The sequence below is a fragment of the Nematolebias whitei genome, chromosome 2 (genome assembly GCF_014905685.2).
Source record: "Nematolebias whitei isolate Nwh7 chromosome 2, NemWhi1, whole genome shotgun sequence".
NCBI classification, from domain to species: Eukaryota; Metazoa; Chordata; class Actinopteri; order Cyprinodontiformes; family Rivulidae; genus Nematolebias; species Nematolebias whitei.
This window is the reverse complement of record NC_056499.1, coordinates 37,830,040-37,851,158: the sequence shown is the minus strand read 5'-3', so window position 1 is coordinate 37,851,158 and position 21,119 is coordinate 37,830,040. Positions and strand designations below refer to the sequence as shown.

The following is a 21,119-nucleotide window of genomic DNA, read 5'->3' as shown; positions in this document are numbered from 1 at the left end:
GCAAATTATCACATTTTGGGCTCATCCAAATAGTTTTTTAATGTTTGTTTCGCTGAACTAATAATGAAACAAAGGAGACTAAATATTATTCAAATGTACTGCTTGTTTCATAGTTAGTTTTGTAGCAGGTCAACCCCGGGTCAGAGACAGCTTACAGCATGAGCTGGTGTTGACTCACATGTCTGACGGGCCTCTCCTCCTGTAGAAACATGGGGCTGGAGGAGGGGAGCTCCACCGATGCACTGGTTACCAGTTCCAGGATTTTAAACTTCAGCTGGACAGGACATCAAAACAAGCAACCACTTTTTTACAAACAAGTCAAACCATGACAGAGATAGTTATGACTATAAATAAATACATATTCTGCATGGATGTTGTGTTTCAACTCACTGCGTGTAACGTATCTATTCTCAGTGCTCCTGCCATCCTGACCGCAACCTCTCTGTGGGAAACCACATTGACTGTGCACTGGACTGGCAGAGTTAATGTGTTGGACCGATTCTGTGAAGAAACACAAAGAGGTCCATGGCAAAGTGTGACATAAAAATATTACTGAGGAAGGATTTTACTGAGTTTCTTCTTTACCAAGCGTGAAACACGGGTTAGGTCCTCCGGTGAAGCTCTGCTCTCTGCCATGTGTTGAGGTGGTAAACAACGTGTCCCATTTCTCTGAGGCATGACGTGAGAATGATAAATAAATAATTTAGTATTTTAAGATCTTATTTCAGTAGATACACAGTAAAACAATGCTCTGACAATGACTGTGCAGAAGAAATTCCCTAAAAGAGGATAAATATTCATCTTTTGTGTGATCTTAGAGGCTGGAAATGCAGTTAGCCTAGCCTAGCTTAGTTTAGCTTAGACTGAGCAAAATCCTTAATTTATCATGTCCTACATTTTATTTAATTAGTTTAAGGTAAATGATCAGCAAGAAAAAAAAATCTAACACAGCTGGCTTAAGCATTAAAGAGCAGAAAGGGTTTAATGGGGGGTCAGTCATGTGGGGGCCACCAAAAGTTGTGAGGTATCACCAAAACCAAAAGCCAGAACAGAATTTCAGGAGGTTTGTTATGTTCTTGTACTTTATCAGTTATTAGACAATTACTGCAATACTGGAGTTAACTGTTAAAGAACCAACTTCTGATAAATGCAGGTCTATGTTTGGTTATTTTATTATATATATATATATTCAGTTTATTGAGGCATGTCCAAAAGCATTGGCTGGAGGGGTTATTGGAGGCCATTGGGGGCCACTAATATTTTTTGGGGTGGCCACAGCCCACCCTTGCCCCCACTTGATGACACCCCTGTTAAAGAGAGAAAATGAGTATCTGTAAAAATAAAAAAAATCTATTAAAATAAAAGCTAAGTGAGCAAATGCAGTACATCTTAACAGAAAATTTATATCACAATGTAGTAACCACTGCAAGGTACTGCAGAATGTTCAACTTTTTAAATGTTCATAAAAAATAAAGATAGTAAACCTAAAGTGCAACAAATGACCCAACAACTGTTTACACCAAACTACATAATAAAAAAAACTTTAGGATATGCTGACAGCTTGTAATAGTGAACAATAAAGCATGTTTTCAAATTTGAAAATCATAAATACACCCCTTATAAGACATATACGTGTATAATTTAATGATGTGTCAATTCCAGTCTTTCTAGAGTTATAGTTTTTTATGGCGTGGATTATAATAGCATCATTTCATTAATATAATTTCATTTTAAGCCTTTTAGTAACACAACATAACTGTGATGCAGAATGCATCACAGTTCACATTCACATTGTGATGTGAATGCAGATGTTGTAGTGGTGGAAGGACTTGGAAAAGAAGGTACGTTTAGGATCCTAAACCTAAGTCCTTATAAACCAAAAATAATCCAAAATGTAAAAAGAGCATGGCAAGAAATATGACAAGCAGTGAGCAGGAATAAGCAGCTTGAGTGATAACTGAAGATAATCTACATGATGCACTGATGGGGCAGCTGGGGAGGGCTAACGGGTCAGGGATTGAATACAGATGTTGAGCTAATGAGCGAGAACAAAGGCAGCTGACAAAATCGATACACTGACAAAAAAAAACAACTAAACTTGACTTGCATTTTGGACAGTTTTGTGTGATATTTTAACATGCCACTGTTAGTTCTCCGTTGTTTAAATTCACAAGACTAATGTTTCAGCTCAAGCTCACCTGGTCAACATGGAAGTCCAGTATTTCCAGGAGCTTGTTCCCGTTTATTGTCATTTCTGGGATCTCAATGTTCAGCTGCAGATTTCTTACTGGAAAGTATCCAAGGTTCTGAATCTGAGACACAGAGAGGAACAGACTGTGTGAATCATTTCCAGTCAGTTGTTTTTTTTTCTCTCCCTGTATTCAAGACAGAGCTGATAAAACTGACTCTCACCTGGAAAGTGAAGTTAAAAGGCGGGCCAATAACTCCAGGCTCCTCCAGTGAGAGCTCTGACTTGATCTCATACCGAGTTGGATTTGAATCCCTTTCAAAGTAAAAAATGAAAAACAAGAGCAGCACACATTGTGACTTCACGTTTACATTCCAACTTTACTTTCTGGAATTTATTATTCCCTCAACAAAATCCAGTATTTTCCAAGTTTACGGCTACTGAAATCAAAAGAGCCTCAAAAACACTCACTGTTTGGTAAGAAGTTAAAAAGAAATGACAAACCTTGTAAACAGAAGGTCTCCTTCATATTTCAGGAAGTAATAGATATCATTAAAGTTATCTGCTTTGCTCGTCTCCTCTCCATCACTGTTGAGAGACCAAACGTACTCAAAGATCACAAACAAGAACTTTACAGCTGTTCTTATTGTTATGCTTCAGTGTAGACCTGCCTCCACACAAAGACAGAATAAACTTGAATGTCAAGGATTTGATACAATTAAGGATTTAAGATGATTTTCAAACCTGCTGGCTTCAAGGATGACTCTGAGGTGATCCAGGAGGATAGTTTGACTGAACTCAAACTCCAGGCGAAGTGATACCTGTGCAAAGAAGCATAAACCCATGAAGAGTGCATTACTACTAGTAGTTTGTTTTGAATTAAATAAACAGTAAAATCTTATGACGCATATAATTCAAGAGAACAGACAAGGATTGCAAAATTAATGTGTATAAAAATGAATGAGGCAAAATGATGCTATTCTAGCTGTTACCATATTTTTCAGACTACAAAGTGCACCTAAAATCCTTTACTTTCCTCAAAAATCGACAGTGAGCTTTATAATCTGGTGCGCCTTATGTATTAATTCTGGTTGTGCTTATTGACCTCGAACCAATTTTATGGGGTACACGGTGCTCAAAAATCTGTTAAAATGAACTTCTTTCGCTTAATGAGCCTTATAATCCGGTGTGCTTTATAATCCAAAAAATATGGTATTTTTGTTAATCTGTGTGTTTGCAGATTAAGCTTAGATCTGTAGGCGATACAGAGTAAATTTCTATCTGCAGGTATATTTATGTATACGTAGCTATACATGCATGTAGGCATGTATACAGTATGCTGCAAGTATCCATGCATGGATATTTATGTATTTTTGTGTACAATGAACTCATAATTTGAATGTAAACTTAGGGACAGGACTGGTTAAACTTTTGCTTCTTCCTGCTCCCTTTTCTAACGTTTTGTTTTGTTTACAGAATATTTTGGTGGAAATATTTGCCTTTTTATTTTTTATTTTTTTGTTGAGCTGATATTTAAGTTTAAAATGAAATTTAAAAAATGTGTTTCAAAATTTTCATATACATCCTGTCCAGTAAAGATCCTGCATTGTTATTAAGTGTAGCCTGAAATAACCTGCTGTCTTCAAGATTTAACCCCAGGCAGTTTATTATACAATTGGTGCAGCTCAAACAAATCCAGATTTCTTTTCTAAATGCTGACTACACACACACACACACACACACACACGAGTGCACACACACACACACACACACACACACACAGACCTTTCAGCGGAAGGTGGGTTTAGAGGAAAAGACAAAGAAAACAGCAGTAAAGAGAGAAAATCTAAAAATGAGTGTGTGAATAATTGGAATTAATCCTCGGTCAAACTGAAGGAGGATCTGAGTCTGAGGAGGAAGAGAAGGAGGTTTGATTGGCAACTAAACACATAAAGTAGAGCCGAGTGTTGTTTACACTCCTCCAGGCCTTAATGAAGTCCTGATGGATCCTGTCTGACCACAGAGGAATGCATAACAAGATTACTGTAGCATCGCTCCTCCGCAGAGACGGACTCAAACTTGACTAACCACAGAAACAAGATGGTGACCTCTCTATGTAACCAAGTGCGGTCAAGTTTCATGAGCATCCTAAAATAGAGAATATTTTCACAATAACAGTGATGTTTCTTTAAAAAAAAGTAAAATGAAACAAAAGAATGCAAACATACACAGTTCATATGTGTTTTGGGCATCATGTTACTTTCCTCTGAACTGAAGCAGTTTGGCTGCCTCTCTAATCCAGACGGCTTAAATGTGACACGCTGATTGTCAGCTGTCAAACAACTACACAAGGTAATTACTTTGCTCTAATCTTGTTTTCTCCAAGAAATGTTATTATTTATCTCAAGGACACATTTATCATGAATTGCTAAAGTCACGCCTTGAGAAAAACAGATCAACTATGTTTTATATTCTGATGAATGCTCAATAATCCAGGTAGAAATATATAACAAAGTTTAAAAAAAAGAATAAAATAAAAAAATAAAATGTTGAAACTTTTCATCTTTTATCCAAAAGATTGTCAGTCTGAGGAGCTGCAGTAAACTCAGTCTTATAAATAACACCATCTCATAGTGTAGCTGTTCACATACAAAAGGAGGACCATCAGCCTAATGACTGATCATTAGTGCCCTGATGGTTGCTTGCTATTCACAGAGGGTTGAGTGATACTAGTAATAACAACATTGTAAGAAGGTGACAATTGGACGTGGAGACCTCCACCCCTGTTTAACGATAGATGATGGAAAAAAGGATGGTCCAGCACAGAAGATCAACATCATCAGGCCAGAACTCTGCGGTCTACACTCATCTCCAGGCCAGCGGTCACTCTTTCAGGGATGAAGATGTTCACATCCTGGACAGAGAGGAACGATGGTTTGAGAGAGGAGTAAAGGAGGCCATCTTTGTGAAAAGAAATTGTCCATCATTAAACAGGGGCAGTACGGTGGCACAAATGGTAGAGCTGCTGCCTCTCAGCGAGAAGGTCGCCGGTTCAAATCCCGGTCCGGGGGCCCTCTAGGTGGAGTTTGCATATTCTCTCCGGGTACTCCAGTTTCCTCCCACAGACCAAAATCATGTGGCTGGTTGATAACTCTAAATTGCCTCTAGGTGTGAGTGAGAGAGTGAATGGTTGTTTGTCTCTATGTGTCCCTGTGATGGACTGGAGACCTGTCCAGGATGTCCCTCGCACAGTGATAGCTGGACATGGGCACCAGTGACCCCCCCGATCCAAAAAGGAAGAAGTGGGTAAAAGATAATGGATGGATGGATTAAACAGGGGTAGAGGCCTCTGTGTCCAATTGTCACCTTCCAACAATGTTGTTATTGCTAGTGTCACTCAGCCCCCTGTGAATAGTAAACAGCATCAAAGTGCTATCAGTAGGTTAGGTTGATGGTCCTCCTTTATCATGTGAACATCTAGATTTGGCTGTCACCAGTAAACTAATTCAATTTAATTCAGTTCAGTTTATTTATATAGCACCAAGTCACAACAGAAGTCATTGCACGGCACTGAACAGAAACATTCATGTATAAAACAATAATTTAACATTATTTATCTGAGGAGCAGACTGTGTTGAATTTAACTCCATCACAGAACTCTCATCTTGAGCAAGCATGAAGGCGACAGTGGAAAGAAAAAACTCCGTCATAAGGAAGAAACCTACATGGGTGTCAAACCCATTTACAAGGGGGGGTCAAAATTAAAACCTTTTTCCAAACTAAGGGCCAGTTTCAGAATCTACATGAACTCACGTTAGATACCCAACATCTTTTCTTAGTTGCAGGTTCCTCGACAAGAGTTTGATTAGTCTCATTTGACATTTTCTGTTGAACTTTTGACATCATAATCAAAGATTACTGAAAAGAATTAAGTGATAAACTTATTTTACATTTAAAATAACATCTTGGAGACCAGATAAGATGTCAATGAGGGCCACATTTGGCCCGCGGGCCTTGAGTTTGACACATATGCTTGAGCAGAACCAGACTCAGGACAGGCGGCCATCTCCTTCGACTGGCTGGGTTTGAGAGGAATAGATACACAATGGCAGGTCGAGAATCACGTTAAGATAGAAATAATATAAAATGAAAACTTCAATTTTAACAATTCATTTAAGGAAATGAGGTCAATTTGTCATCAAGTAGTCTGAGCCTATAGCAGCATAACAAACCAACCCTAACTATAGGATTTATCAAAAATGAAAGTCTTAATCCCAGTCTTAAAACTGGACAATGTGTCAGCCTCACGGACAGAAACTGGAAGTCGGTTCCACAAGAGAGGAGCCTGATAACTGAAAGATCTTCCTCCCATTCTGGTTGATCCACTATAAGAAAGTACTATTTATAAGAATGAGTTTATTGCAGCTCCTCTGACTGACAAAGTATTTTGGATAAAAGACGATTTGTTTCAACATTTTTTTTTTATCGTACAGAGGATCTGACTTAACTTTGTTAAACTATGTTTTGGTTTGGGCAGAAGCCCCCAAATATCCCATAGATCTCAGAAACATGAACAGCAACACGTGGCCACCAACATCTGCAAATAAACAAAAATCCCAAGGCGTAAGAAGCTCACCATATACAGGTCAGTAACATACACAGCTTATCATCTTCAGGTCTCCATGCACTGTCGCGTTCACAAAGTTTTCTGTTTTGTTTGACCTTCAACAAAAGCTACCAAAGAAGGCAAAATAATAAAATAAAACTGTCTCTTTTCTTCTTCCTTTCCTTCAGCTGAGAAGGGTTTGGGCTGGTTTGGCAGTGACCAAGGTGCACAGTCAGCCTTGTTTAACATTTGCCACATTTTTAAAAGGCTTCTGACCAGGCGCAGTTCAGTTCTGTGGCTCTGGATGCTGTTCAGGCTGAATGGGTCGCCATGAATCACTCTGAGCTTTTAAGGATGGCTGCTATAGTTGGTGGAGAGCAGCACCGAGAAACGTGGGGATGTTTTTTGTTGCCCAGGAGACGAGCATTGTGTTTGATAATTGCACGGTAAGGACAATTCAAGAAGCCTTTCAGGTCAATCTTTAATTTTTGTAATATTTCATGTACAAGCATAAAAAGCAAAACAAGTTCCCAACACGACTGGAGACTTGGCTTACACATACAAAAACACAGTAATGTTCTGGTTTTAAATAAATGATGATGTATGATCCGTGTTTTGCCTATCAAGTTTTGTTTAAACATAGCCTTCCGAAAAAAAACCATAATGTCATCCCTTAAAGTATGCAGAAAAGTACAAAGCCCCATAAATATTGTTGACATTAAAAGCTTGTGGAAAATCTCACAAGCTGCAGAATTGAATGTGAGAATCTGAAACAGATGAGAGATAAAGGGCATGAGTAGTTTTCACTCAATCTCACCTGGTGCATTTAAGATAAAGCAAAGACAGAAGGAATGCTTCTCCTGGTTTTTATCCTTCTGCAGATACCTAATAATTAAATTACGAATAAATGACTTGGTTTTAAAAGGTTTTTTTTTTTTAGTTAAGAGCATGATGAAGATCTTTTTACTGATTTCATGCAGGTACTAAAACCTTTAGAAATGCTTTAAATAAAAGCAGCTTTCTTGCAGCATAGCTGTGGCAGCAGGACTTGCAAAGGATGTGAAGAATGTTTCAAAACTCTGCATCACAGACTTTCAGTTTTGCAGTTAGCTTTCTGTTTTCAGAATAAAGTTTCATTTTTGACATGTGCACAATGAACAACACCACAGAGCAGGCCTACCTGAGGCACTTCGATCAAATTACATCAAGCAGCAGTGGAATATGTAAAAAACTAAAGTGTAGTAACAGAAGGTCACTCAGGGGAGATTCATGGTAAGTTTTATTGTTGAAGACCCATATTCTCATTTGAGTTGAACATCATTGCATATTATTTTCAATATTATTATGTTTACTGTTGTTATTTTCATTTTATTTCAATATATTATTGTTAGTGGTATTTCAAAATTATTTTCCTGATCTGTGGAACATTTTCCACTACTGTGCCAGTTATGGTAGCTTCCTTAAAGAAGAAAATGTTTTGGCATATGTCGAACCTACTTCAAGTTACAATACTGTTTTTATTCTTCCTCCTTTCCTTCAACCACAAAGTTGCAGAAGATGCACAGAACTTACTCAGAGACAGTGAAGAAAATAAATCCAAGACAGAGCTTCCTTACAGTAGTTGTGTAAATATCCCTTTATCTGAAGAGGGAACAGGTGGAAGAGAACTTGGAGAGGTGGAGTTATGCACGTGAACAAAGATGAATGAAAGTCAGCTGTAGTAAGACAGAGTACATGTGTGTGAAAGAGAGGGAGGCCGGTGGAACAGTGAGGAAAATGGGGAGTGTGGTAAAGAGATGAAGAAGAGAGTCCAGGCAGGATGGAGTGGATGGAGAAAAGTTTCAGAAGTGTCAGGAGTGATTTGAGACAAAGGTCAGCAAAGGTCAAAGGAAAAGTTTACAAGACAGTTGTAAGACCAGCTATGTTGTATGGTCTGGAGACAGAGACATGGACAAAAAGACAGGAGACAGAACTGGAAGTGGCAGAAATGAAGATGTTGAGGTTCTCCTTGGGAGTGACAAGGATGGATAAAATTAGGAATGAGATCATCAGAGGTACAGCACAGGTTGAACAACTGGGAGATAAAGTTAGAGAGACCAGACTGAGATGGTTTGGACATGTCCAGAAGAGGGACAGTGGGTATATTGTTTTTTTTCTTTTCTATTCAACCTTTATTTATACAGGCTAGTCTCACTGAGCCACAATAAACCAGGGTGCTGTAAAACAGGGTGAAATATTAAAAACAAGAACGTTTGCTTTGATTTTTCTATTGACCTTATCAAAGTTTGAAACCCCTTAAAGAAATTAAGAACAACTTCAGTTCCTGTTGCAAAGTGTTCTAGGTCATAGGAGCTGAGTAAAGAAAAGCCTTTTTGCCAAGTTCAGTCCGCACTGAGGGAACGCTGCATGTAATGTTGGCCTGAGAGCGCATGCTGTAACTGCACTGACGGCATGATGTGGGAGGAGATATAAGGTAGCAGACCAAGGAGGGATTTATAGATGAAAATTAACCAGTGTGAGAGCCTGCATGTAGATAATGATGACCATCTGACCAAGGAGTACAGAGAAAGATGTTGGAAATGCAGCTGCCAGGAAAAAGACAAAGAGGAGATACATGGATGCAGTTAGAGACATGGAGGTAGTTGGAGTGAGGACAGAGGATGCAGACGACAGAGTGAGGTGGAGGAGGATGATTCGCTGTGGAGACACCTGAAGAGGGAACAGCCAAAAGGAAAAGAATCGGAAGACTAATCCCAAAACAGACTCATAGTTTTTGTCACCAAAACTGTTAGAATTAGTTTTTTTTTTTTTTTAAATATCATATAATTCTCAGTCAAATTGAAAAGGATCATCTCACCTGTGTTTTGGCTCGCATAAAAGGTGAACTGATGTTGCAGATCTTCTCATTCTTTACCTTGTCCTCTGTGTAACAATCAATTTTGATGTCAGATGTATCCTGAATAAAAATACAAAAGCAACAAATCAGTTTCCAACACTTGTAGCAAGCATGTATCTGACCTCATGATGAAGAATGGATTAAGGCATACTTTGACGATGATGCTGGAGAAGCGTAGATTAGGTGTGCAGGTGATATTGAGTTGAGCATTATAGGCATTTTCTCCTTTGTTTTCCAGTTTGACGTCCACCAACATCCTCCTTGTGTTTCCCTCAAGCACCCGCAGCAAATTCTCTGTTCCTTCATCGTTTTCATGACGGCAGAAAGCACCACGAGACCGAACAGAACGTGCACAGAACTGACTGGGAAAGAGCAAAGTAAATAAATCCAAGACAGATCATCTTTACTGTATGTGTGTCTTGCATGTGGTCATGTGTGTGTACATACTTTCGAGTCATCAGGTCTGTCATGCTCTGCAGTGACAGGTCCGGCATGCAGTGGTCGTCCTCGTCACAACCATTCCAGAAAGGCAGCTGGTAAAAAATAAAAACTTTACTGCCAATTAAAATATTTCCATACGTTTTCTTTTGTTTTAATTTGACTCAGTCAGATCTTTATTTATCAAGGGTTATTTTAAAGGATTCAGGTCAGAATGACTCCTACCTCAGTTTTCACCAGAGTAGGCCAGCTGTCATCCAGAACCGGTCCCTGGTCTGGATCTTGTAGTTCCACTTGCACTGCAAACACTATGGGCCTTGCATAGTCTGTGGACTCCTAATATAATACATCACATTCAAAGATTAACCAGTGGAGTTACTCTGAAATCAGACTGACGGTAACTTCAATACCACAAAATGGGCTCGTTTCACTAAAACTACAAATACTGTATTTTCCACCGTACACGTAACTCCACCCTATAAGGAGCATCAGTCCCAATATGTCTAATAAAGTGGAAAAATCCATAAATATATCACTTCGCCATATACATCACATTATGTGTCGCTGCTGATGCATCGCGTTTGTCATGTGTCACTGCTGACCACCTGGAAATGTGGGCCGGTGTTGTGCCAAAAAATCGATTGACTGCCAAATGGCGGCCGCGGGAGCATGCACGGCAGGCCTTGAACAAGGACTTAACAAGAGTAACACTTAAAAACAATAATTTTTTGCTCGAAATTATAACAAAGCTGTGTCTCAGTTGAACTTTTACTTAATAAATGCACTTTAATGATCAAATTAACTGTGTTTCGTCAGGCGGTGCAGTGAAATTAAGCTGATTTGACGGTTGCTCCAAGCGAGCAGAACAAAGGTGGCAGGCTATGGCAAGCCGATTGTGTCATTAATAGCTAGTGAAGATTCTCAGTCATCCAGGACATGGTTAATTCAGAAAAGTTCAAGACAAACACAATAAAGAATAAAGTAAAATATAATAAACAAAGTCCAGGTGTTTTTGTCTTGAACTTTTTTTAAATTTGTCATTAGAGCCACTTTTACTTAATACGTGATACAATGTCATGTCTTACTATTCGAGTGCCATCTAGCGGCTGAAAATAGTACTGTTCAATATTTTCAGTCAGAATGAATGAAAACGGTCATATCTCAGCCAAAAATTGGTTTATAAATATGAGAAAAAAATCCATAAATACATTGCTTCAGCCTATAGGTCGCAGGACATGCAAAAAAACCATGACTTATTGGATGAAAAATACGGTACCCACTTGTCCATTTATTTATTTATAGAACCAAACTGATATGTGTATTAAAGGAAATGGTCACAACAAACATGTATTTCAAAAACAGTGGTTGCATGCTTGTATGTGACTTTTGCACTTCTCACCATGACGTGGAAATAAAAGTGTTCGCAGGTCTCTTCCTCTGGAAGGAGCGTCAGGTTAAGAGGCTGCAGCTTGTTTGGGTGATCAAATACGGCGCGAGGATTGAAACGTCTCTCCAAAATGGACACATTATATTTAATCCCTGTTGACGTGGTAGAGAGGATTAATAATTGAGATTGATACAGCTTTGTAAAACTGTGAGTAATTGTCTTGATTTTGAAATTAACTTTAATTTATGAGCCTTCGTTGTTCACGGGGTTTTCTAAAGTCTTGTTTAAAATCTAAAGACCTAGAAATTGTCACACTACAGCCTCAGAACACAAGCTGAATGTTTGACCATCAAATACAAGAATCCAAACAGTAAGGCTTTAGAAAAATGTATTTTTCAAACCAGATTTTTTTAGATGATTTGCAGCCTTGTGTTGTCATGATGCAAGGAAAGATCTGCTAAATGAAATAAGGCATGCAAATATGTGCTTGAGGTCAAGAAGAGAATTGAAAAATTGCAGAAGTCCTGATGTTTTACACAACTTGATGCGAGGAGATAAACTAGTATTCTCACCATAACATCATTAAGCATCACTATCAGTTACGAAACTGCTTCTTGCCTTTTCCTTCATGTCTCAGAAATATTGTGAACAGACATTTTTATAAATGAGACTCACTTAATCGAGACGGAAGGCCACAAAAGCCTCACAATCACCAGCACATCTGCCCTGCATTACTGCCAGACATGACGACAGGGAAATCAAATAAATGAGTCCTGCATGATCCAAGCGCTGAAGACAAGATAACTCCGTCTGTTCTTTCTCTAATTCTGTTTTGGCGCAGATAATAGATTTGATAAAGATGTCACAGGGTGAAGAGGTTAACTCAGAACGCGCTCCCCCTGATAAACAGTAAAACTGGACCCTGTCATTATAACTTTTAAAATAAATTGTGAGCAGATGAGCCCGAGCTTAAGAGTCAGACACTTTTGGTGGCACAGCGCTCATCTGTACGCTTCACTAGTCCGTGAGCCATCACCACTCTCAACAACAGTCCAAATAAACCAAATAAAACAAACGCAGACTCTAGAGGCTGCTCCTACACACTCAAATGGACATTTAATAGAGAGAAAACAGTGCAGTGGTACCAGTTTTCAAGGCTGCAGCTTAAGCTTTGGCAGAGAAAAAGCAGTGAGATCAGAATCTCTCACGGCTAGTAAAGAAACCGTTTTTCCTTTCGGCGCCATTCTGAAGAAAAGTAGCCATCAGAGTTTTTACAGGCAATTGTATGCTGAAAAGGTTTGCAAGACTCGGAGGATATATGTTAAGATGAGTGAAGACCTTTTCTCATTTGAAAGTAATGTTCATGCTGCCATGCATTGCCTCAAACGTCAAATAGTACTCGCAAGACCATTGCCAAAAAAATCAAACACATTATGTCTTTGGCCGAGGTTTGTTTTCTGTCTATAGGTTCTAAAACATGCAAAACACTCTTTTTCTTTAGCAGATGAAATATGACTTGTTCAGCTTGGGCAGAGATGCTTCCACTGCAGCTGATTATTTTCACTGGCTTACCAATTTCCTGTGTGGGTGGAATGGCCGTCCTGGCAGTGATGTTGAAACACACAATGGCTGACATGCAGGTCACGTCTTTGCCACCTCTCTGACAGTCTTTCACAAAGATGTTGACCTTATTGGGCTCAAACCTGACAGTGGTATAAATCCGCACAACACTCTTTGACCTGTGAGGGCACAGAGAGACAGTTTAGGCCAATCCATCATCGGCGGGATGGAACATAAGCTTACGCAAATGTTTCTTTTAACAACAGCAGTTCTTTAGAATAAAACACTTAGCCACTAACATCAGTAGTAGAACTACAATCTTTAAAGTACGTTGTGGCATTCATTTGTAAATAGATGGTTTAGAGCTGCAGTAATTTTTGATGGATGATGCACAAACCAAAGAAGTATGGCAGCACCAAGAGAACCCACTGCCAGGTCCACCAAACCGTCATCGTTCATGTCCATTGTGCCGTGAATACTGCGACCGAAGTACTGCAGGCCTGCAGCCAAATCTACAGCTGCTATCCTCTGAAAAAAACAGATTGAAGAAAACAGAGCAGTCTTTAGACTGGCATTAACCACAGTTTACACTGATATGGATCAATAACTAATAAAGCTTTGTAAGTGGAAATATACCATTGGGAAACATTAAAAGCATTCATTGACATTGCCTTGCATTTTGCTGCAATGTTGTAACACATTGCTTGCATTTTGAAAGCCTTTTAAAAGTTTTTCTTTAAAGGTTTGTACTTTGTAGATTTCTACAGAAATCTACAAACAATAATTTTTTATTTTTTTTTAAACTTTAAAAATGACCAGTTTCTTAGTGACAACAATGGTTTTTCTAAGGCCCTGTTTACACAAAAACGATTTCTGGAGAAAATGGAAGAGTTTTGTTGCGTTCGTACTGTTCATTTATGCAAAAATAGTAAATGTTTTTCTGACAACGGCACAATTTGAGAATGGGTTCCAGAGAACAATGGTTCACAAACATCCCGGTGTCCGTTGTCGTGAAAACAGAAAAAAATATATATTTCTTTCAGGGAATCACTGGCTCATATGCAGTATGACGAAAAACATAATGGCTTCCTACAATCCACAGAAGAAACTATTGACAGTGGAGATACCAGAGTATTGCTTGTGCTTCTGACTCTTATAAATCTCATTACGGCTCTCTAACACAGTGGTCATTTTCCCAGTCAATGTTCTCTTGAAATTTGATGGTTTTATAATTCAAAGTCACCCTAAGCAACAGTTGAACCTCGTTGTCTGTCCATAGAAATAATTTATTCTCTGCCAACTCAACCGTTATAGCGGCTTACAGGTATAACGTTTTTATTATTTTTTTTTAACGTGTGCGCACTTAGTTTCAAGTTTCAAAGAACATAGCACCAACTAGTGTCGTGGTGAGGGAATTACACATTTTCCACGTATACCGTTGCTGTGTAAATAGAGATTTCAATTAGAATGTTTTCATGTAAATGTGTTCATAGAAATGAGAAAAATAATCAGTTTTTATTGGATCGCTGTCGTGTAAACAGGGCCTAAGTCTTTTAAGCTTTGTCTGGTGTGTTTCTGACATTTTACTCCAATTTACTGCAAATATTATATTTTAAATAAATACCAGCCATTGTCTGCATCATTATGTTGGCTGCTAATCCAGACTGCATAAAGACCTGTTAGTCTGTCAAAGCATAAAGTCTTAACCTAGTGTTTTCTTCTTGACAGTCTTTTCTGTCCTTGTGCATTTTACTTTGTTGTTTATTGTAATCCTATATGTAAAGTTTTATTAGGTTTTTATGTAGGTTGGCTGACGGGTGCAAACGCGCACTATGAAAATCACTGTACAGATTCAAGTTGTTGTGATTATCCATAAGGTTTTCTTTACTTTGTATAAGCTAATAACTTTAACCAACGATCCAACACATTAAAAAACATGCAAATTTAGTGTCTGAACATAAATTTTGCAAAACAGGAAAATAAATTGTACCATAAGTTTGGCAATTGTTTTACTCTGGATTTCTTTTCTGACACAATCCGGGCTCCAACTCACAACTCCAGGACACCTTTTCAAGATACAGTAGGCCTTGAAAATGATATCTGCCAGGTTTATTTATTATAGCTTATTTCACAAATTATCATCAAGGCAAATTTTTACAAGACGTTTGTTGCAGAACAAGAATCTGCTGCTTTGATGTGAAAATGGGATTTTATTACATAAATGCAAAAATCAAACACAATGTAGTTTTTTTAATTGATATTATCTGCTTTCGCAACACACATATGCAAGTACAAATTTTTCAGAACTTTGCCAGATGTCAGGAGATTATTTTTTAAGTTGCATATGTGTAATAATGATGTTTTACTTATTTTAGTTCAGGGACATTCAGGTTCAGGACTGCTTTGTGTAGAAAGACTTACCAGTTCAGGTATTTAAAAAAATGACTGAAGTAAAACAGGTAATAAATATTGTGATTGGAACATCCAAAACCTTTACTATGTTTGAAAACCTCTACATTTGTATGTAGAGTCGATGTGGTCAGAAGGCACGAAACACACAGATGTATTTACTTTGTTCTTACTGTTTGTGAATACTCTACCTGTTTGTATTTGCGCAGTATTCTGTTGTGCTGACTGAAGAAAACATAAATGGCTCCTTTGTGGTCATCTTCCAGCGGAGCCCCCACCACCAAGTCATTAAAGCCGTCACCGTTGAGATCAGGGACAGGAGCGAGGGCTGAGCCAAAGCGAGCGTTCTGCCCACCATTATGAATTTCCAGCGCGCCTTCAGGGATGAATCGATTCTGAAGCACAAGACAGAAACAAAAGTACTGCAAGGTGTTTACAGTATATTTTATATAAAATGCAAATATCGACAATTGTTCATTTGCTGTATAAACGGAGGAGTGGTGGTGCAGAGGTTAGAGAGGGTGGGCCTGTGATCAGACCGACAACATCAAAATATGGGTGGAAAAGGAAAAACACTCACACCTGCCTCCACCCTCATTTGCCCTGCTCTGGGCCCATGAGCAAGGCCCTTAACGCCCCCAGCTGCTCCCGGAGTGCCCTAGATTCACTGGTTCATGCATTTGTCATGTCTAGACTGGACTATTACAATGGTTTATTATCTGGGTGTCCAAATACTTCTTTAAAACGTCTTCAGTTGATCTAAAATGCTGCTGCCAGAGTCTTAACTGGAGTTAATGGGAGAGATCATATTTCTCCAGTTTTAGCTTCTCTTCATTGGCTCCCTGTCAAGTCCAGAATTGAATTCAAAATCTTACTTCTAACCTACAAAGCTCTCAACAACCTAGCTCCATATTATATTCGAGATCTTATTGTTCCATATTTTCCCAACAGAACACGTTGCTATCAAAGGTTTACTTGTGGTTCCTAGGGTCTCCAAAAGCAGAATGGGAGGAAGATCTTTCAGTTATCATGCTCCTCTGTTGTGGAACCAACTTCCAGTTTCTGTCCATAAGGCTGACACATTGTCCAATTTTAAGACTGGGATTAAGACTTTCATTTTTTATAAATCCTATAGTTAGGGTTGGCTTGTTATGCTGCCTTAAGCTTAAAGACTACAGAAGGAAAAACTGACCTCATTTCCTTAAATCCATCCATCCATCCATCCATTTTCTTTACCCGTTTATTCCATTTTTGGGTCACAGGGGTCGCTGGTGCCCATGTCCAGCAATCACTGTGCGAGGGGCGGGGTACACCCTGGACAGGTCGCCAGTCCATCACAGGGACACATAGAGACAAACGAGACAAACAACCATTCACTCTCTCACTCACACCTAGGGACAATTTAGAGTTACCAATCAGCTTAACATGCATGTTTTTGGTCTGTGGGAGGAAACTGGAGTACCCGGAGAAAACCCACGCATGCACGGAGAGAACATGCAAACTCCACCCAGAAAGGCCCCCGGACCGGGATTTGAACCAGGGACCTGTTCGCTGAGAGGCAGCAGCTCTACCAGTTGCGCCACCGTGCTGCCCCATTTCCTTAAATGATTTGCTAAAATTGAATAGTTTTCATTTGATACTATTTCTATTTTAACGTGATTCTTGATCTGCCATTGTGTATCTGTTCCTCCCAAACCCAGCCGGTCGAAGCAGATGACCACTTGTCCTGAGCCTGGTTCTGCTAAAGGTTTCTTCCTCATGAGGGAGTTTTTCTTTTCCACTGTCGCCTTCATGCTTGCTCAAGATGAGAGTTCTGCGATGGAGTTAAATTGAAAGCAGTCTGCTCCTCAGATAAATTGCGTTAACTTGTGTTTTTTTGAATGTTTCTGTTCAGTGTCCTGAGATGACTTCTGTTGTGACTTGGTGCTATACAAATAAACTGAACTGAATTGAGTTAGATGGCAGCCCTCTGCTTCACATGTGTGCTCACATGTGCAACGGGAAAAATGCAGAGAAATAATTTCCCCATTGGGGATTAATAGAGTCCAATAAAAAATAAAACAATAAAACAACACTGATCAGTATCAACTTTAAATCCAGCAGTCAGTTATGGGTCTCCTTGAGACTTGTCCCGTTGACCCATTGAGTCTAAAGAACCTCTGATGGCGTCTGGCTGTATCAGACACAAAGTCATCAGCAGCAGATCCTGTACGATGTGAGGACGTGGGGCCTCTGTGGACTACAGCTGTTTTTCCAGCAAGGTCCACAGATATTGGATGACAGTAAGATTCTGGGAATTAGAAGGCCCTCTCAACACCTCTGAATGACTTTGATGTTTCACAAAACATTGACAACATTTTTAGCTTTAAGGCAAGGAGCATTATGTAGCTGAGCAAAGCCTCTGGTGTTAGAGAACACTGGTGCTTCACAGCATTGTTTCTGCAGATCTAGCAGACCGTGGTCAGCACAGCCTCCCGTGATTTGTCTTTTCCACTTAATGCATCTGAATTTTATTTCCTCCTAAGGTAAACAAGATTCTTCCAAGCAGACTACTGTCTTCAGCTGCTCTGCAGTCCACTTCTGACACTTCTTTTCCCATTGGAGACACTTACAGCTGGAAATATTTTGATACAAGGAAAGCTGTCCAACTTATTTTACCCTAACAATATTATTTAGCTAATTTATTTCCAGTAGTTTTTTCATGTATTCAAACCACGCTGACCACCTTCTGCGCTTCACTTGAATCAGTGAGCCAAAGGAAGCCAGTTCACTGATGTCGTTGTTTAGATCTTGTTTTTTTATGTTGTTACAATTAAATTTTTCTTGTTTACAACAAATCAACTCCCAGAAATTAAAATATTAATATTTGTTCTGAGTGTTAAATGACTGCATTGTACTAGAGTGATTAGATAATCAATGTTTTCTTTTATCTGTAAGAACTTATATTATAATTTGTTTAATTTTTTTCTTTTTCACAATAAAAGACCCAGATGTTCCAGAAATAACAAATACAGTAAAAGTCACTGTTTGAGCTAATGTGAATCATGTTAATCTGCTATCGACACTAACTCTTAAACTTGATTTATTTACTTTCCAAAGTTTGAACAGGATATTTTCACATTAAACGTGACGTTCACATTTGCAGCCAAAATAAGGAAAGCCTTTACAAAATGTAATCTAATTAAATCCAGCAAGGTTAAGTCAGGTCTTCTGGACTGTTTCTTTGAGTTGAAACATTTCATCTTTCATCCAAAGGACTTCATCAGTCTGAGGAGCCACAACAAACTCAGTCCCATAATTAGCACAGTCACATAGTGGGCCAACCAGTTTGATGGTGCTAATATGGTTTCTCTCTTCCCTGTTGACTCCTCTGAGGCAGCCATGGCCAAAGTGGTTCAAAACACCAAAGGATTACTGAGCATGAACTTTGGTGTTTTGAACCACTTTGGCCATGGCTGCCTCAGAGGAGTTGACGGGGGAGAGGGCAGACTCCAGAAACCATCTTAGCACCATCAAACTGGTTGGTCCACAATGTGAGTGTGCTGCTTCTGGGACTGAGATTGTTGTGGTTCCTTGGACTGATGAAGTCCTTTGGATGAAAGATAAAATGTTTCAACACAAAGAAACAGTCCAGAGGACCTGACTGAACTTTGTTGGATTTTTTTTAGCTGGATTATTGAACATGAACTTTGACACTCTAATTACAGTATTTCAAAAAAAGGTAAATGTTAAAGAATAAATGCTAACTAAAACAAAAATAAATTTAGGTTAAGTGGCACAAAAGCCTGTTTTAAAACAGAAGCGTGTGCTAAACGGATGTTTCTATGTGGCTTCTTCGCTGTTTGTTTTTCAAAGAGAGTTCAAGTTTAGCTCATGTCCTGTTTGCATTAGATAACTATCCTCTCTGGTATGTCCCAGTCTTTCAGTGACTGAATTCTGCCAAATGATCTTCCGCTCATTAAATATTTCCTAACAAGACCAAGTCAGCTGTTATCTGTCCCACATCCAGATGGATTTGTTATGCCAATTGTTTTTTGAACCATGCTATTTACTTCATTTTGTATATTGCTTCATGTGTTACCTGTTGTTCTGTCTGTACAGCACTTTGGTTGGCCTTGTAGCTGTTTTAAGTGCTTTATAAATAAAATGGTATGGTATGGTATTTTCAGATCTCATGCTGTATTTTACACAGAAAAATACCTTAAACTGTTTTCCCTCCTTTTGTCTAATCAAACAGATGATCATGATTAAACTATTTCTTCCTGTTTGAACTCAAACATCTGGAAAGAAAACAAAAGGATTTTACCTCCAGGCCCTGAAAGAGCTAAAAAAAATACATTTTTTTTGTTTGAAGTTCTATTAATAACAAGCAGTGGAAGATAACGGAGTCTTTGAAAGCGGCTAATCTTCTGAAACATTTTTCAGACAACTGTTGGAAACACAGTCATGAAGATTGTTGCTCTATTGGACATCAAACTGTAAGAAAATTTAGGGTTGCCAGATAAAACATGAAGTCACTTGTTTTTGTTTTGTTTGTTTGTTTGTTTGTTTGTTTTTCAGTTGTATGAAGTGAGATTATATAAAAAGTAGCTTTTACTTCTCAACTACCCAACGTGTGACAAAGTCATAGAGAAGCAGGGGAATATTTAATTACTGTTTAAATTTGAAACATGTTTACTGAGAAGACAACAAAGAGTTACAACAGGACATCTACACTGTATGTGTCAAATAATGACCATAATTGAATTTCTCCTCTGCTCATAGGTTTTAGAGCATAGTGTTCTGCATCAATCTTTTAAAACTTTAGTTTGTTTGTTTTATCTCTCAGGGTTTGGTCACAACCATTTGTGGTAATTTTACTCAAGGATATTTTTCACCTGCTTCCCATCTATACGAACCACAAATGGTGATAAAGCAAGTTCAGGTGCATTAAAGTTGAAATATCTTTTAAACCCCACACCTTATTGTCCTCAAGCTTCATGAGAAACATCATTTAGATGAGTAGTGTTGAACACAAGTAAAAATGTCTAGTGGTGATGTTTTTTTATTTCTCTATAAACACAAATAGTGCCGACCTGAGGCTCTGTATTAAAGTGTATTAAAGTTAAAATGTCAAAAACCCACAGATGAATTTACACAAACTTGGTGAGAAACATGCTTTAAATTTGTGGAATTAAAGGAAATCTTGGTGAAATGCTGCTTTTTTGTACATTTTTTTTAAAATGCTCGTCGCATGTACACACATCATTGTGCCCCCACATTACGGATGCTTCTGACGCCCTTGGTATGTACTCTATATTTATATGTACATATGCATATGTATATACATGTATATGTATGCTTATGTGTGTATGTATGTAAGTATGTATTTCTTTTTTTTTTCATTTACCCTTTATTTATACAGGAAGCCTCATTGAGTCACGAAAACTCATTTGTGAGAGAGACTGTTTTTTGGGAGTGGATGATGGGGGTGAAGGGCCTTGCTCAGGGGTCCAGAGTGGGGCAAATGAGGGTGGAGGCAGGTGTGGGTGCTCCACCTACCCCACCCACATTTTTGATGTTGTCGATACCGGGGCTTGACCCGGCGATCTTCCGATCACAGGCCCACCTTCTCCAACCTCTGCGCCACCACTCC

At 38.7% G+C, this 21,119-nt stretch overlaps 2 protein-coding genes across 2 annotated transcripts in view; both read right to left on the bottom strand.

Annotated features, from left to right (window-relative positions):
- LOC119424126 (GRAM domain-containing protein 2A-like) overlaps window positions 1-21,119 on the bottom strand; it is a 975,280-nt gene that overhangs the window by 657,155 nt on the left and 297,006 nt on the right. The window lies entirely within an intron of this gene.
- itga11a (integrin, alpha 11a) overlaps window positions 1-21,119 on the bottom strand; it is a 77,246-nt gene that overhangs the window by 2,831 nt on the left and 53,296 nt on the right. The window contains exons 14-28 of the mRNA XM_037691557.1: window positions 15,676-15,879; window positions 13,473-13,603; window positions 13,088-13,254; window positions 11,528-11,667; window positions 10,354-10,464; window positions 10,138-10,223; window positions 9,842-10,052; window positions 9,652-9,750; window positions 2,933-3,009; window positions 2,693-2,776; window positions 2,413-2,503; window positions 2,199-2,312; window positions 586-669; window positions 391-501; window positions 179-274 (exon numbers count right to left, since the gene is read on the bottom strand). Of these exons, the coding sequence (XP_037547485.1) occupies window positions 179-274; window positions 391-501; window positions 586-669; window positions 2,199-2,312; window positions 2,413-2,503; window positions 2,693-2,776; window positions 2,933-3,009; window positions 9,652-9,750; window positions 9,842-10,052; window positions 10,138-10,223; window positions 10,354-10,464; window positions 11,528-11,667; window positions 13,088-13,254; window positions 13,473-13,603; window positions 15,676-15,879 (1,806 nt within the window). The remainder of the gene's footprint in view (window positions 1-178; window positions 275-390; window positions 502-585; window positions 670-2,198; window positions 2,313-2,412; window positions 2,504-2,692; window positions 2,777-2,932; window positions 3,010-9,651; window positions 9,751-9,841; window positions 10,053-10,137; window positions 10,224-10,353; window positions 10,465-11,527; window positions 11,668-13,087; window positions 13,255-13,472; window positions 13,604-15,675; window positions 15,880-21,119) is intronic.